The sequence below is a fragment of the Mus caroli genome, unplaced genomic scaffold (assembly GCF_978045245.1).
Source record: "Mus caroli unplaced genomic scaffold, Mus_caroli_1 scaffold_1, whole genome shotgun sequence".
Lineage (NCBI taxonomy): Eukaryota > Metazoa > Chordata > Mammalia > Rodentia > Muridae > Mus > Mus caroli.
In genome coordinates, this window is record NW_028227256.1 from 178,398,811 (window position 1) to 178,416,431 (window position 17,621).

Here is a 17,621-nt window from a genome sequence, read left to right on the forward strand (position 1 = left end):
TGGTAAACACCATTGCTTAAGGCCACACAGATCTTTTTTTTTTTTTTTTTTTAGATTTATTTATTTATTATATGTAAGTACACTGTAGCTGTCTTCAGACACTCCAGAAGAGGGAGTCAGATCTTGTTACGGATGGTTGTGAGCCACCATGTGGTTGCTGGGATTTGAACTCCTGACCTTTGGAAGAGCAGTCGGGTGCTCTTACCCACTGAGCCATCTCACCAGCCCGGCCACACAGATCTTAAGAAGATATCTATGTAGGGTTAGTAATCTTAGCCAGGGGCGTGTGCACGTTAGTTTTGTAAAAATAGACTTCGGAATGGGTACAGATTTTAATTCCACGCCTTTGGGGTCTGGCATTCCTTAGAGGGAATTTTTTTCTGTTGTAGAGTGTTACGAGCTCTGCATTAAGATTTAGAATTTAGAGGTCAGGTCAGTGTGATGGCACACACGATTAATCCTAGTGCACCGGGAGCAGAGGCAGGCAGATCTGAGTCTGGGGTCACTCTGGTCTTCATAGTATGTTTCAGGGTCACCTGAGTTACGGAGTGACACCCTGTTTCAAAAAATAAACAAGTTTATAGTAATAAATAATGGTAACTGAGCCCTTGGACTTAGAGGTGGACAGGATAGTACCCTCCTAAGTACTTGTTTTAGAATTTTTTTGAGAAAGGTATAGAAAATAAAACTACCCAAGATTAACTGTAACTTGTCGTACTCACCCATTTCTGCCTTTGTGGCCAGGATTACGCCACACACACTCTCTCTCCAAAGACCCCACTCTCCATAGGAGGCACAACATGAGACATTTTAAAAGCAGAACCCATGAAGCTAATCTTAATCATTTAACCCGACACCATGCAGAATGGTCTCACTGTCACATGATGGATGCAAGCGGAAGACGTTGTCTAACAAGCTCGTGCCTGCCCAGCGATCTGAGCTTCCTTCCCTTCTAGATAGGTGTGGATGCACGCCCAGAGAGAGCCAGGCATCGTCAGAACAGTGGAATGTGAATCTGAAGCAGTCAGGAGGGCTTGGGGGAGTGCATGGGAATTACTTTGTGTCCAACTGGCCTAGAGGGTTTGATGAACATTTGGCTTTTTTTGCTGGCAGTGTTCTGTCCTGTGTCCTAGTTACCTGTAGCTAACCCCTGACAACACAATCCTTGTCCTCTTTCCCTACTTCCCTGAAGGACGAAGAGGCAGTAAAGAAGCTGACAGTGAAGCCTGGCACCAAGTCGAAGCTGCCGAAGCCAGTGCAGGAGCTCGTGGGGATGATCTTCGACGTGGAGAGCATGAAGAAGGCCTTGGTGGAGTACGAGGTGGGTGTTGAGTGAGGCAGCTCTCACTGCTCATTGACTGAGCGTCGTGAGTGTGGTTGGTGCACACTGAGCCTGGTGAGCTTTCCTTTCTAAGACCATGCAGCCGCAAACCTCCATCCCACCCAACTCTTGCGTGCCCAGTCACTATCGTGGGACATGCAGTGTACTGTGGAGGACTGGCCCTGGGCCCTGGCCCCGGTTGCTTTTTCCCACTTTGATTTCTGTGTTAGGTCGGGTAGGTCTGGTTCTTTGGGGCTCAGACTTGCCAGCTGGCTGATGCCGATGGAAGTCCAAGCCTTCGATCACTCACAGAAAGAAAAAACTGGGTGGAAGAGACTGCTCCGTAGATAAGAGCACTAGCTGCTCTTCCAGAGGTCCTGGTTTAATTTCCAGCACCCACATGGTGGCTTCCAACCATCTGTGTTTTTAGTTCCAAGAGAACCAGCGCCCTCTTTTGGCTTCCACAGGTACTAGGTACCCAAGGGGTACACAGGCATGTAGGTAGGCAAAGCAGTCATAGACATAAAATAAAAATTAAACAATAAAGAAAACTCCTGTGACCACTGCTGTCTTGATCCATGCTCCAGTCAATTAGCCGAACTCAAGTCAGCTCTCTTTCTTAAAACTTGAGGCTGGGTGTAGCTGTGTTAGAGGGCTCGCTCATCTCGTACACGAGGCAAGATGATGCTGATTGGAACAGTGTTGCTCCTGAGTGGGCCTGCATGGTGTGGACAACAGGCTAATCGAGACATAGGCTCTTCTCCCCTCACCTGAGTCTTCCCAGCAATTGATGGAGGGGGTCTCTATACCTGACCAGCCACAGCCTCCTAGTCCCTGTCCAGGAATCCAGAAACTACAGGCTGCTCTACAAATCCAGCAGCTCTGGTGGCTGTGCCCAGTGCCACAGTCTTAGAGCAGTGAGGTACTTGCACGCATGTGTGTCACCTCAAGCACTCAGTGACAGCACAGGCCAGTTCGCTCACAGGAGGGAGTAGATGTCATTCAAGAACAGTCGATCCAGTTTACAAATGTGGATCTGTCAGCTCTTCATCACTGTTAACAAAAAGTGAGCATGCCTCTGCCTTCACAGCTCAAGACCTGGATTAGCAGTAGATCCTGAAGTAGTGTGCTTATTCGCAGTGCTATTAAACAAATGTACAGCCTTTTGGGGTGGCTGGTTTGAAAGGCCAATGTGGAATCAGGTGTGTGTTCTTGAAAAATAACATTCAGCACTTGGAAATTTGAGGCTCTTGTTTCTGAACTGGATGGCAGCAAAGGTACCCTCTCCCCCATCCTTGCCCTAGAGTACAGTGGAGACTTAGTCCAGCGCCTTGTCCTAGGGGTGTTATGTTGAGTCTTCCTTCAGGACTGCTAAGCTGAATGCATTGGTCCGGTGTTACACAGCATACAGGGTGGGGTACGAAGGAAGAGTGCTGTGTTGCCACAGTGCAGAATGCCCCTGTCTCTGCAGATTGACCTCCAGAAAATGCCCTTGGGGAAGCTGAGCAGAAGGCAGATCCAGGCCGCCTACTCTATCCTCAGCGAGGTCCAGCAGGTAAGCAAGCGTCTCTAGCCAGGCCGGCCTCTCTTCTACCAAGAGGCAGTAGCAGTGTCTACTGTGGAACAATGACAGCACTGAACTGTAGTTTGTGAGGATTTGGATTTTTTTCCAGTTCAGTAAATATCGTGGTCCAGTTCATTGCTCAAAGAATGTTATCAAAATACACATGGTAAGCCGGGCGTGGTGGCGCACGCCTTTAATCCCAGCACTCGGGAGGCAGAGGCAGGCGGATTTCTGAGTTCGAGGCCAGCCTGGTCTACAAAGTGAGTTCCAGGACAGCCAAGGCTACACAGAGAAACCCTGTCTCGAAAAACCAAAAAAAAAAAAAAAAAAAAAAAATACACATGGTAATGATTTTCGGTGTCAGATACAAAATAAACTCCTTAGAAATTTAAATTTGGTGGAGAATTTTCTCCAGCCCTAGGGCTTCACACTGACATCCTCAAGAGACCCAAAGGCTCTACTTGTACTTGAGGGTGGGGTGCAGCCTCTTTGAGAAGAGAGAAGCACCCAGGAAAGTAGGCTTCCTGGGTGGTGCTGGAGAACCCGGTGCCTCTGAGCAGGGAACTGGGTCCCTGCTTCCACAACATGGTTCGCTTCCTGGCTCAAGCTCTCTGAGGCTCCTGGCCCTCGGTAGCAGGTGTGGACTGTCTTTGCCACTGCAGCAGGGCAGTGCTCCCAACATGGTGGACAGTTTCCACTAGTCTGTTTGTTTGAGACGGGAGCTCTCTGTGTAGCCCACACTGGCCTAGAGCTATGGAGACCTGGCTGGCCTCCAGTTCACAGATCCGCCTGCCTTGGGGTGCTGGGATTAAAGGTGTGTGCCACCATGCCCAGGTGAACAATTTTCAAACAAAAAATCAGGACTTTTACAGCAGTAGCCATGAGCCCACCCCATAGATTCTGCAGTAGCACTTTGTATGAAGTGTATGATAGCATAGTTCTTAGTGTAAATAAATAAATAATAAACAGTTACAGGGCCATGATCCTGCGTGCCTCAGTGCCACGACTCTCGGTGAGAAGGTACTCTAATGACCCTGCTTGTATAGACAGCAGCTGCTTTAGACCTGTGCCCTTCTGTCTGTCCCCTTCCCTTCCAGGCGGTGTCTCAAGGCAGCAGTGAATCCCAGATCCTAGATCTCTCCAATCGCTTCTACACCCTGATCCCCCATGACTTTGGAATGAAGAAGCCCCCACTCCTGAACAATGCAGACTGCGTGCAGGTAACAGGCTGTGGAGTGGGGCCAGCGCTGGGTCTTACTGGCACTGCCCTCCATGCTGTGTTTGTTAAGAGTAGGGTCCTTCTACTCTTCCTTTCTTTCCTTTACTTTACCAAGTCAGTCTAGGAAATTGTCATTAACCAAGAAGACCATTTCTCTGTCTCACATAAAGGTCCCCATGAGTCCCTGGCGTAGGTCACTTTGTGGCATCCTTAGTGGCATCTATGTTCCTGCCTATCATTCATGTTTAAGAGTTCTGACATCTTCCCTTCACTTCCCCAGGCATCAGAGCCTCATTAGCATTCTGGAAAATGCCTGTGAGTGCCCACCATTGAGTGAGGGGTGATGGCAGGGTCTGGCCAGCACAGGTTCTTCCCCCACCTAAGGGAAGATGTCGGATGCCATCTACTTTCTGCATGTACTCCTGTCGGGGCTTGATTGTCTCCTTCCCTATGGACTTAGCTCCCAGGTCTGTGTTCTGTCCCCAGGCCAAGGTGGAGATGCTAGACAACCTCCTGGACATCGAGGTGGCCTATAGTCTCCTCAGGGGTGGGTCTGACGACAGCAGCAAGGACCCCATCGATGTCAACTACGAGAAGCTCAAAACTGACATTAAGGTGAGAGCCCGCCCTTGCCGTGTAGCATTCGGTCGCTCACTTTAGAGCATTGTCCCCAACCTACACGTGCAGGTAGGCCATCTTCACAGCTCCTTAAGTGTGTGGCTAGGCCTTGAGTCTGTGTTCTCACATATCCAGGTGATTCTGGTGGCCTTTGAGACCCACTGGAAAGTCTGAGCTAGCTAGTGCCTCAGGTCGGCGTGGAGACTGAGTTTGAAAAGTTCCTTTTATTTTGAGCACAAGCAGTCAATTGAACTGGACTGTGTTGAAGGCTCGGGAGGGTGGAAATTGCCCTGCCTGAATTGTGTGCCTCTGTCCCAGCCTGAGCTTGAGTCTGGCGTGTCCATTGTCTTGGGTCTCTTGCTGCAACAAAACACCAAGACCAAAAGGCAAATTGGAGAGGAAAGGATTTATTTTATTTGGCTTGGACTTCCAGATTATAGTCCATCACTGGGGGAGGTCAGGATAGGAACTCAAACAGGGCAGGAACCTGGAGGCAGGAGCTGATGCAGAGGCAATGGAGGGATGCTGCTTACCTGCTTGCTTCTCATGGCTTACTCAGCTGCTTTCTTAGAACCTAAGACCACCAACCCAGGGATAGCACCCACAATGAGAAGGCCCTCCCGCTGAGTCACTAGTTGAGAAAACCGGCCTTAAAGTTGGATCTCATGGAGGCATTTCCTCAAGGGAGGCTCCCTTCTCTGTTGTAATGACTCTAGCTTATGTCAAGTTGACACACAAGATCAGCCCGTACCCCCATCTTCTGCCTGTTTTCTGCTAGGCAGTCCAGGTTTTACTGGTGGTTGAAGTCTGGGCCAGATGTTTCCAGATTCTTGGCCTCTCAGTCAAAGGATTAAAATAAAGGTTTGCAAAAGTAATGTAGGTTGGGTGGTTCTCTGTTTTAATTGACAGTCTTGATTATGTATGCCCTTTGCATTTCCTCTCCCTGTGCATGTTATTTCAGTCATTAGAGGCGCTTCATTTCCCATAGGCATAGAATAGTGAAGGGAGGATTTATCCTAATTAGAGTTACTTACCATTGAAACACCATGACCAAAGGAACTTGGGAAAGAAAAGATGCATCCACGTCACAGTTCATCGTGGAAGGAGGTCAGAGGAGGAGCCTAGAAACAAGAGCCGATGCAGAGGCCGTGGAGGCAGGCTGCTTACTAGCTTGCTCCCAGCGGGTTGCTCAGCCTGTTTTATAGAACCCAGGACCACTAACTATCTCAGGGGTAGCCCTACCCAAAATGGACTGTGCCCTCCCATATAAATCAGTAATGAAGAAAATGCCCTACAAGCTTGCCTACAGCCCAATCTTATCAAGGCCCCCTCCAGTGACTCTAGCTTATGTCAAGTTGGCATAAAACCCTACAGCACAGGAGTCTGTCTCTACAGAAGTCCGCTTAAATTAGGACAGTTCACCTTATTTTATTACCCAAGACCAACTGAGGCTCGATCAGCCTTCCTACTACCCAGACATAACTGGAATAGTATCTAAATTTTACGTTGTTGTTGTTTTTTATTTTTAAGATTTACTTATTTTATACAAGTACACTGTAGCTGTCTTCAGACACACCAGAAGAGGGCATCAGATCCCATTACAGATGGTTGTGAGCCACCATGTGGTTGCTGGGAATTGAACTCAGGACCTCTGGAAGAGTAGCCAGTGTTCTTAATCGCTGAGCCATCTCTCCGGCCCCTATTGTTCTTAACTTACTGCATTGTTTGGAGGTTGGTGTGCCCACAGCAGATAGAGGCTTGAGGTGCATTGAATGGAGAGGAATGTGTGCAGGATGAACAAGTGAGGGTCTCAGTGTTAGAACAGGGTGCCTACATAGGCCAAACAAGTGGAGTCCCAGGTAGCTAAGCTGTTCCTAAGCTTGCCTGCCTCACAAGTAGGATATGGTGCCAAATGTAGCTTTTTAGCAGGAAAGCTAAGGTTCTTGTTGAGGAGGCTCCTGTTTTTAACTACTGTTATAAAGCTTGTACTTAGAGACAGCACAGATAATCAGAAGACGGTGTAATGACCACCCACAGCCTCCTGCACATGCTCAGCTTATTTTGTATGAATTACATTGACGTCACGTGGTTGGGCACGCACTGAGCCAGCCGCGGTACACATGGACGAGGGACTGTCCTCAGAACCCTGAGGGGACTGGGGATAGTTGGTGGTAGAGCAGTACTTGCTGGGCATGTGAAAGGGCCTTTGGCCCCCCATCCCTAGGACTGCATAGGGAGAGGGAAATTGTATCGTGTCACCTGTGTTCCATCGGTGAGCTGGACTCCTGGTCAGAATAGTTCCGCCTCAGTAATGGGACCCTGGGTTTTCTAGCTTGACTCATAGTCTAGCGTATAGGCAAGAGCTCTGAGCTTCTCGAGCAGTGCAAACGGATAAAGAAGTGACAGTCAGGGGGCTGGTGAGATGGCTCAGTGGGTAAGAGCACCCTACTGCTCTTCCGAAGGTCCAGAGTTCAAATCCCAGCAACCACATGGTGGCTCACAACCATCCGTAATGAGACCTGACGCCCTCTTCTGGTGTGTCTGAAGACAGCTACAATGTACTTACATATAATAATAAATAAATAAATCTTTAAAAAAAAAAAAAAAAGAAGTGACAGTCCGGCTCTGGCCCCTGGCCTCGGCCTGCAAGTGTCAGTCCCTGGCAGTGTGAGCTGCTCTGGGTGTCCCCCGCCCTGACTCCACATGCCTGTTTTCCAGGTGGTTGACAGAGATTCTGAAGAGGCTGAGGTCATCAGGAAGTACGTGAAGAACACTCATGCTACCACGCACAACGCCTATGACCTGGAAGTGATAGATGTAAGAATCCTCTTCCCTTTTCTGTCCTGCCAGGCCTCCCCGTCCCACCAGCCCTGCCTGGCTCAGGGGGGATGAGCCGTTTGCTTTTCTTTCTTTTTCTTTTTCTTTCTCTTTTCCTTTTTGAGACAGGATCTGTATTCCTGGCTGTTTGGAAGCTCTCTGTGCAGCAGGCTGGTCGTCCTCTGCCTGAGTGCAGGGGACTGAAGGCTTGTGCCACCACTGCCTGGCTCTACTTTTAGTAAACAGAAGTGACGTGAGCAGGAGAGTGAGCGCTGCTGTACAGTTGGCTGTGGCTTTTTCTGTGTACTTAGAGTGCCCCAGATTTGTCAGAAAACATGATTACCAGAAGTTTATGATTCCTCAGGCCAGATGAGGTGCACATCTGTAATCTCAGGAGGCTTAACAGACCAAGGCTAGCCTGGGCTGTGTACTTAGTTCCAAGTTAGCCTGGTCTACATAGTGAGAACCATCTACAAAAGAGGTTCCTTAGGTGTGTACCTGCTGCACATCAGCCCCAGTATCTGTAATGGCTCGTCCCTATAAGTGGAGCCTTGGGACACGTGCATTGTCATCCCATCGCAGCCCGTGGATGGTGTGGCAAAGCTAAAGTGTCCCTGAGGCAGGTGGTCAGCATCGGAAGCTCCTAAGTCTGTTCATCTCTTGGGTGAACCTGAGTAACAGTACCTGGCTCTCTCTTGCCAACCATCTGCCCAGATCTTCAAGATAGAGCGCGAGGGGGAGAGCCAGCGCTACAAGCCCTTCAGGCAGCTTCACAACCGGAGGCTGCTGTGGCACGGCTCCAGGACCACCAACTTTGCCGGCATCCTGTCGCAGGGTCTGCGGATAGCCCCACCTGAAGCGCCTGTGGTAGGTGGCTGTCTTCTCTGGGGCGGTGTGGAAGGGCTTGTCCCTGCAGTGGTCTCCTGAGGGCCCCCGGTGCTTTGAGAGTCCAGCCTGCAGCAGGCCCTCTCAGAAGGGGGCAGGCTTTGGAGCCCAGGCATGCCTCTTCCTTCCTTCAGCTGGCAGCAACTGTGAGCTCCCAGATTTCCACCATTAAAAAAATAGGACCAGGGCTAGATGATGTTGCCTGCTGGGTCACAGAACGGACCGAGTCAGCAGGCCCTCTAAGGTGGAGAAGAAAGAAAAGGGCTTGGTGACTATAGCTCTCATTCACGCTAGGTACTGGTGTATGGCTGAGTGGTGACATCAGTGCCTGCTGGATGTATATGTGTGCCTGGCTTGGTCTAAGTAGTGATCATTAACTCGCTCACATTAGCCTTATGAAACTTCCTGGTAAAGAGAAAGAGTCCACTCTCACGTGACTTTCCCCAGCCCACCTGTAAGCACTGGCCTTCCATAGAGGGAGCCATCCCTCTCCAAGGTGATGGCTGTGGGCCTTGGCCGAGCAAAGTGCTTGTGGGAATTCACTGCTGGAAGGTTTTCAGCTGTCCCTCTTCCAACTCTCCAGACAGGCTACATGTTTGGGAAAGGGATCTACTTTGCCGACATGGTGTCCAAAAGTGCAAACTACTGCCACACATCTCAGGGAGACCCGATTGGCTTAATACTGCTGGGAGAGGTTGCCCTTGGAAACATGTGAGTACCTGGACTCTGAGGCCAGGGTGGGCAGAGTGGACTAGAAGAAGTCTATTTCGCTTGTAAGTGCAGTAGATGGCAGCTCGAGGGAGGAGTCAGGGGAGAGTTAGAGAAGCTATGAAAACCAAACAGGAGCCAGGACGCAGTAAGGTCATTCAAAGAGAAGACTCTCTTCCTTCATCCTCTGGCAACCTCCATCCTTTGAGCTGTGACCAGAACTAGATGGCGAAGTAGGCCATAGGGTAGACTAGACAGGAACTGTCAGGCAGCTGGCCACAGCTCCAGACAGGCCTTTCTTTGAAAATAACCCCACAGGAGTGATACTGTTGTAGGCTTTGTACTTGAGAGGAACGCTCTGGGTTCTGAAGGTCCAGGAGCTGGGGAGGGAGGTGCCAGGGTGAGGGTGAACAGAGTTCTGTGGGCACTTGGTTTATGTACCAGGAAAGATGCTGAGGAAGGTGTTGGTTTAGGAGCCCTGTGACCAGAGGCTCTTCTGAGACTGTCCTCTTTTGAATAGGTATGAACTGAAGCATGCTTCACATATCAGCAAGTTACCCAAGGGCAAGCACAGTGTCAAAGGTACTGTCCCTCCAGCCTGACTCGGGTGGAGGTTCATTTACAAACAAAACTGTTTGATTCCTGTGTCACAATACCATGGCAGTTCTTTGGAATACCAGGAGCCAAGTCAGGGCACTGGGAGCCTCAGCTTTTAAGCAGTGGTATCGGGGCCAAGAGGGACCTCTGGTGCCCCTGGACTTTTTGAATGGATAGCATATGATGATCAAGGCCTCCTTGGGATGTTCGCCACAGTATGACCTCATCTGGGCCACAGTGACTTCACTGGGTTAGAGCCTTGCCTTGAAACCTTCTTTACAGTGTCTGTGCTTGCATCTGAAGTATGTTTAAAGTGAACACAAACCCTGTATGAAATGGATGTATACCCAGGACATTTTCACAGCCCTTGTTACACATCCCCTGTTATACCTAGAACTTGACCCTTCCATCTTACAGGTTTGGGAAAAACCACCCCTGACCCTTCGGCCAGCATCACCCTGGAGGGTGTAGAGGTTCCACTGGGAACAGGGATCCCATCTGGTGTCAACGACACCTGCCTGCTGTATAATGAGTATCCTTTCTTGGCTGTGCTGTGTGCTCTGGAGCTGTACCAGCAGGTACGCGTGCTCTTATTGCCCAGGACAACTTACCCCTTGGGTGGTCTCCTGTGTCAACTTGAGGTCTGACTCCCTGCTGTGTGGGTAAATCTGTCTCTCTGGGCACTAGCCTTCCCTACTTTCAGGAGATTACGTGTTGGGTAAGAGATCTTGGGGACTCAACTGTTGGCTCCTTGACAACTGCCCTCCCCAGGTACATTGTCTACGACATTGCTCAGGTGAATCTCAAATACCTGCTGAAACTCAAGTTCAATTTTAAGACATCCCTGTGGTAAAGTGCGAGGGGTGGGCTATGCCCAGGACCCAGGGCCTACGGGGCAATTCCTCCTAGTGCCTCTGCACCAGACACCACAAAACCTCAGCCATGCTGCCGCCGAAGGGTGGCCCCCTCACCGAATCTCCTTAGGAAGGGTTTTATACAGACAAGTTAAAGGGCTCTGGTTTCAAGTCCCTTGTCCATGCTGCACTGGGGCAGGCCGGTTGTTTGTGGTTTATCCTACCAGCCACAGCCCCATGGACAGCAGCTGGCAGTAGAGCAAAAGTTGAGGAGAGGTTTTTGTTGTTTGCCTAGACTAGTCCTGAGGGAAGAAACACCACGTCACAGTCACAATGTCTGCCTTACTGGCTTCCCCGGGGAAGGAAAATGTCCTTCCTCCCTTCTTTCAAGGGTTCATCTTCGGTTTAATTTTGGCAAAATGTTAAGCATTTATTTTGAGCTAAAAATAAAAATTAATTTCATACTATATAGATTTTCTTTTTTATCTTGTATGTCCCCCTCTTAGTCTGCTGAGCTTTTGTTTTGCTTGGTTTTCAGTGATAGACATGGGATAACCAAAAGAAGGGACTACCTGAAGCCCTTAACTGGGGCGACTGAGCCTGTAGTGTGGTCAGTTCAAAGTTGCATTTGGGATTCTGTGTCTTCCAAATTGAACCGTCTGTAATCAGTACAGCCACCCAAAGGGCTAATAGTTCTCAATTAAAATGCAAATGGATATCTACTCCCGTGTTGTGTGCCTCATCTCCTCTGACAGGTCATCTTCACAGTGAGAAGTCTCCATAGGCCCTGTAGGTATGAACTCCTATAGCACTGAGTCCCAAAAGTGTGTCTCCAGATTCCCAGTGCTTGGCAAGGCAGTGGGACTCAGCTATGTGAGTGCTTCTCAGCCTTCCCAAGACTGCACCCCTTTTAATGCAGTTCCTCATGTTGCGGTGACCCTAACCATAAAACTGTTTTTGTTGCTTCTGTTCAGAAGTGTAGTTTATCTGCTGTTATGAAATCATAATGTAAATATTTATAGTTTCTCCATGGTCTCCTGTAAAAGAGCTGTTCAATGCCCAAAGGGTTGCAACCCCAGGTTGGGAATCTCTGCACTGTACTGTCCTAAAACCACGGGCCATCTAGAGCTCGCTGGAATTAGAAAACCAAGCTTGACTGTTACATTCAGCTCTGAAAGTCAGGGTCCCTCCTGACCTTCCACAGACAAGTGTAGGACTGACAGGCGCAGGATCGACTCCCACCATCCCTAACTCAAGGCCTCACAAGTTTGGGGTTGTTTTAGTGGTAGTTTGATTTCTGGTGGGAGGAACAAAAAGCAGAACTCACTCAAGACAGGGAAGAAGGAAAATGAAGTGTTCTATTTCATTTGTGGTCTAGGGCTCTGTCCTGTAGAACCTGGTGTGTGGCCGCAGTCAGACTGGAGGACATGCGGAAGTGAGGCTTCTGATGAGGGGGGTGGCTGCCTGGGCACGTGGTCAAGCTCCTCTTAAGTGTTGATGTAGATGAAAACTGTCAGTAGGGCTCTTCAACTACCATCGCCTTTGTACCAGGAGAGAAGGGCAAGTACCTCACAGGGCTTACTGAACAAGGTGACTCCTAAAGTCCATATCCCACTTCTGACTACTTATTCTAAGCCGTGGGTTCTTGCAATGTTCACTTGGTACTGGTCTCCGTGTTTAAGAAATCTAAGTCTTAGCCGAGTGGTTGTGGCACATTGTTTTAATCCCAGCACTCAGGAGGCAAATGAATCTCTTGAGTTCTAAGATAGCCAGGGCTACACAAAGAAACCTTGGGTTGGGGGAGGATCTCAGGCCTTGCCCTGAGAATGCCAGCTGTCTTTGTTAGGGCTTCTCCTGTAATGAAGAAACACCTGACCATGGCCACTTATACAAAGGAAAGGTCTCTCTCTCTCTCTCTCTCTCTCTCTCTCTCTCTCCCCCCCCAAACAGTTTTTTTTTCTCTTTGTAGTCCCATCTGTCCTAGAACCTAACTCTGTAAACCAGGCTGGCATCGAACTCAGAGATGGTCTGCCTCTGCCTCCCAAGTGCTGGGATTAAAGATATGAGCCACCAAAACCAACTAGAAAAAAACATTTAATTGGGGCTGGTTTGCAGTTTAGTCCATTGTTCTCATGGAAGAAAGCATGGTGATATGCAGGCAGCCATGATGCTGGAGAAGGAACTGAGAGTTTTACATTTTGATTGAAGCTTCTGAAACCTCAAAGTCCACCCCCTACTGACACACTTCCTCCAACAAGGCCACCTCCTAATAGTGCCACTCCCTGTGAATTTATGAGGCCATTATCATTCAAACTAGCACAGCAACCAAAAGTGAAGTCACTATAAATTAAAAGCCAGCGCTTAGGCCCATGCTGACATGTCCACAGACCTTAACAACAACCTTACCCCAAAATTCAGGGTCTGAGTGCCATGCTCTGCCCACCTAGTAAACTGCCCTTGCCCATGTCTAGACAAGCAGCCCTCAGGCAGCGTCTGTTCAGCCCATCCTTAGCTGTTCAGACTGTACTGTTGCATTGTCTGAGAAGCACTAAGTTCCTGCAGTGTGCTGGCCATCAGGATTCTGTGTGGTCTGACTGTATTTGAATGTTGCCCTCTTAGGGAGGTGAGGACAAATCCTTCAGCAAACACCCACAGCACATTTCTTTTTTTTTTCTTTTTTTTTTTTTTTTTGTTTTGTTTTTCGAGACAGGGTTTCTCTGTATAGCCCTGGCTGTCCTGGAACTCACTCTGTAGACCAGGCTGGCCTCGAACTCAGAAATCCGCCTGCCTCTGCCTCCCAAGTGCTGGGATTAAAGGCGTGCGTCACCACCCCCGGCTCCCACAGCACATTTCAAAGCTGCTGCAGAGTGATGTGCCTGGAACTTGACCTTGCTGTAAACATCGCAGCCTGGCTTTCAGGAATGAGTTTAGGCCAGCTGAGATCCAGGGCTAGCACAGTATACACAGTGCACACTGATAAGAACATGCTATTACGTTACTGAGTCCTAGCACTCAGAAGGTAGAGGCCAGCCTGGGCTACACTACAAGATACTCATCTCATGAAAAGCTGATTTGGGGCTGAGAACAAGGGGATTGGTAAACTAGCCTCGGTGAAGGACTCTGGTGAAGACGAGTAGGGGGAGTGGGCATCCAACGTTGACTTCTGGGTCCTGACATTGAGTGCACAAGCACACATGATACGCCACACAAAGTTTTTAACATATTGAAGAAAGGGTAAGAGGATACTGTAGTGAATATGTATGGGCTGTCTCGGTGGGATCCATTACTTAGCGATGAATGTGCTAATACCCGAGAGAGTGATTTTATTGGCCTTGGCATATGCAAGGATTTTATTAACAGCACCAGTTAAAAGGAGTGGGGGTGGGAAGCAGGGCGGCTCAGTGGTTAGAAGCCTATCACTTGCTCCTGCAGAGGATCCAGGGTTGGTTCTTGGCACCTGCACAGTGGCTCCCAAGCATTTATAACTCCAGTTCCAGGGGATCTGCCATGCTTTTCTGGCCTCTGCGGGCAGGTAAATATACTCATTCACGTAAAGGGAAAGGGGGAGAGTATAAAAATCAAGTACAAACTGGGCTATGAAAAATGGCAAAAGGACCAGCTAAGGCTTTGTGTCCAATCAGAGGTAAGGCTGGGGCAGCCACATAGGGGCGTTGACTGCAATTTTAAGTCCAGCAAACTTCGGGAGGAGGTTTTCTGGGGATGGGTGACTGTTAATCATTTAAATAGTCTTCAGTCTGAGGGACATTGCTCTCTGGGGGCAGAAATGAGAGATGGGGTCGATAGACTGCCTTCAACTCCATAGGTCATCTGAGCCGGAGTCCCCAAACACAGTGCGACAGTCTTCTAAATCAGCCGATCCACCATCCATCTGACATTCTGAGAATGTTAAGAAGCCAGGAAATACAATCTGGATCCAGCTCTGCATTTCCAATCTCTATAAACCTGGCTCCCTTTGAGTCTTTAACTGCCTGTCCTGTCCTGTCCTCCCCTTGACCACGAGGCCATAGGCCTATCTGGCTCTTTCCCTGGGAAGCCCAGCCCCACTTCCAGGCAGGCTCTCAAGGGCTTAGAATAGGCAGCTGCTGTCTCAGCAGATGGTCAGGCTAATTTTAGCCGTGTGCTGTTACTCACCCAGGGACCAGACTGGGCTTCCTAGATTTGAATAAGCCAGCGTGCTACTTTAGGTTACAGCCAGTAACCAAAGTTTTGAATTGTGATTTCTGTGTCTGCCTAGCATTTGTTGGGAATTTCAGAAACCTAATTTTAAAGGGTTTTGTTTCTCGGAGTGGTTTGATGGGCAGGTGCCCATGGGTGCTGCCTTCCTGGTGTCCCCAATGTCCCAGGGATACCTATGGCTCTTTGTGTTCAGGTTAAAATGGAGCCGGCCACCTTGGCTTCTTGAACCATCCACCGAGCAGCTTCTGGGTGATGAGCTGCATCTTGAAGCTCCAGAAGGACTGCTTTCCCAGAAGACATTGGAGCGCTCATAGGTGGTGCTTCATGGCACTTAAGGAGTTGGCGGGTCTGGAAATTGCGACTCTGGAGAACTTGTGTTTCTCAAAGTGTTTTGGTTTTTTTTTTTCTTGTTACCCCTGTCTTAGCACCCTGACATCAGCAACTTAAGGAGACTGTGTTTGTGGGAGGGTGAGTCAAACTTGGTTCCCCTACAGGAGCAACCTGAACCATCCCTGCAAGCCCAGGAAGGGTGAGGGTACAGTCTGTGGAGGCAGCAGGAACTATAAGCAGCTGGTCACATTGTATCTCCAATCAAGAGCAATGAATAGCTGTGCTCAGCTCAGCACTGTATACCGTTCAGGATCCTAACCCAGGGAACAGTGCCACCCATAGCAGTAGCAAAATTACATTTATGACCACAAGAAGACCCACAGAGTCAACTAACCTGGTGCACCCTGGGCCACCAACCAGTGAGCCTGCAGAAGCTGGACCTAGACCCCCTACACATTTGTAGCAAATGTGTAGCTTGGTCTTCATGTGGGTCCCCTAACAAGTGGAGCAGGGGCTGTCTCGGTCTCTGTTCCCTGCCATTGGCTCCCCTTATTGACCTGGACTGCCTGGTTGGGCCTCAGTGGGAGAGGATGTGCCTAGTCCTGCTGAGACTAGATGCCCTAGAATGTGGTGGGACCCAAGGGGAGGAGGGATTTGTATGGGTGGGACTGGGAAGAGAGAAGAGAGAGGGGGACTGTGATCATATACATACATACATACATGTGTGATGTATAGTGAGTAAAGAAAACTTAGAGTTACGAAATAGCAACAAAGATACTTTCTGTGGTTGGGGAGTCACTGCAATATAACTATTTTAGCGTCACGGCATTAGAAAGGTTCAGAACCACTCTTCTAGACCTATCAAATCACTTTGACAAATGAGATTAACCGTCCTTCCCCACTGAAGTGTAACTTTTCTTTTCTTTTTTTTTTTTTTCTTTTTTTTGGTTTTTTCGAGACAGGGTTTCTCTGTATAGCCCTGGCTGTCCTGGAACTCACTTTGTAGACCAGGCTGGCCTCGAACTCAGAAATCCGCCTGCCTCTGCCTCCCAAGTGCTGGGATTAAAGGCGTGCACCACCACCGCCCGGCTGTAACTTTTCTTAGGGAGATGTAAACAAATGGCCTTTTGTCCCAGGCTGCACTAATCAGGTACCAATGAAACAACTCCACCCAAGCCGAGCTTAGTGAGCCTGTGAGGTTTTGGTGAGGGTTTCTGGGTCATTACAGTAGCATAAGAGGTTACAAAGGGGTCAAGACAGCTGCATTACCCAAAGCCCACTCTCAGCATGGATGACAACCCATGCAAGCTGCATCCCAGAAGCTCCACCCAGCCTGCGGGCTGTGGGTTCTCACAGGAAAGGCTTCTTGGCACTAAATTGCTGCTTATAACCTTGGGGGGTGGGCCTTGTGAATCAGACCGACTTCAGGAATTTCCTAGGTGTTAAAGGTTTCCTTCATTTCCTGATTCTTATGGGCCTCTCTCTGTGAAGGACTATATCAGTTCAAAAGAAATAGCTACATGGCACACCCCTCCACAATATAAGAAGACAAAGTTTAAAGGGACCCTCCCAGTAAAGGAATAGCCCCATCTTGACTCAACCTGCTATTGGCTTTTCTTTACATTGGACATGAAGAGAAATTCAGGACAAGAGAAGGGACAGTCAGGTAAGACCGGAGTGCTTAGGCTTCCTGAATAGAGTTTAGAGAACCAACCTGTTAGTTGAGCAACTTTCTGGCTACTATCAGAAAGCCCAACCAACACCTGCCTTGACAGGATCCCTCTGTCAAGAAGACTATGACAGAACCTGCTAGTGAGGTTTCTGGGTTCCTCCCATCATGGCTGCAAGACTCCCAGCATCTCCATCCAGCAAGCGACCCACGAATCCACACACCTCTCTTCTCCTTGGCCAAGGTTGGGACCACATGCTGTGTTCCATTTACAGAAAGTACATTTGCAACCTGATTAGAGGAGGTAACTATCTCAGCAAAAACCAAGGAGTGGGGAGTGGCCATGCTCTAGGGAGAAGGCAGTTGAGGAATGCAAACTCTTCCCACGGGGATTCTCAGTGCTCTTCTACATCCCCAGGGTCCATGATCTCAAGGACTTAACAGCTGCAGGCCGTTGCTAAGCCTCCCTTAGCTGCTCCACTCTCTGTGATGCTGTGAAGAAAGCTGCAAACAAGCACAGAAATAGAAGCTGTTGCTCAGAATAGTTTAAACAGCAGCTCTCTTGGTGCTAATCGCAGGCCTGGCTGGGCCTCCATGACTGCAGAGGTCATATTGGGCACTTGGGACAGCTAAGCTCCTGCCTTCCGCTTGCTCTCTTGTGTTTCCTCTGTGATTCTGTGTCTTTGCCCTGTGCTGGGCCTCTGCTCCACCCCTCATGACTCCCCTCCCACTCACAGTGAGAGCTCTGGTTCTCATCTGTGCCCCCAAAGGCCATGTATAGAAGGCTTGGCCTCCAGCCTATGGTGTACTTTGAGATGGCATTCCCTCTAAGGATCAGAAAA

General features: G+C 49.1%; 1 protein-coding gene across 1 annotated transcript in view; it reads left to right on the forward strand.

Moving 5' to 3' along the window:
- The window catches only part of Parp1 (poly(ADP-ribose) polymerase 1), a 32,232-nt gene extending 21,182 nt beyond the window's left edge, over window positions 1-11,050 (forward strand). The window contains exons 14-23 of the mRNA XM_021151105.3: window positions 1,193-1,321; window positions 2,793-2,876; window positions 3,983-4,105; window positions 4,591-4,719; window positions 7,441-7,539; window positions 8,254-8,406; window positions 9,008-9,135; window positions 9,653-9,714; window positions 10,147-10,261; window positions 10,501-11,050. Of these exons, the coding sequence (XP_021006764.1) occupies window positions 1,193-1,321; window positions 2,793-2,876; window positions 3,983-4,105; window positions 4,591-4,719; window positions 7,441-7,539; window positions 8,254-8,406; window positions 9,008-9,135; window positions 9,653-9,714; window positions 10,147-10,261; window positions 10,501-10,582 (1,104 nt within the window). The 3' untranslated portion in view covers window positions 10,583-11,050. The remainder of the gene's footprint in view (window positions 1-1,192; window positions 1,322-2,792; window positions 2,877-3,982; window positions 4,106-4,590; window positions 4,720-7,440; window positions 7,540-8,253; window positions 8,407-9,007; window positions 9,136-9,652; window positions 9,715-10,146; window positions 10,262-10,500) is intronic.
- Window positions 11,051-17,621: the final 6,571 nt, after the last annotated feature.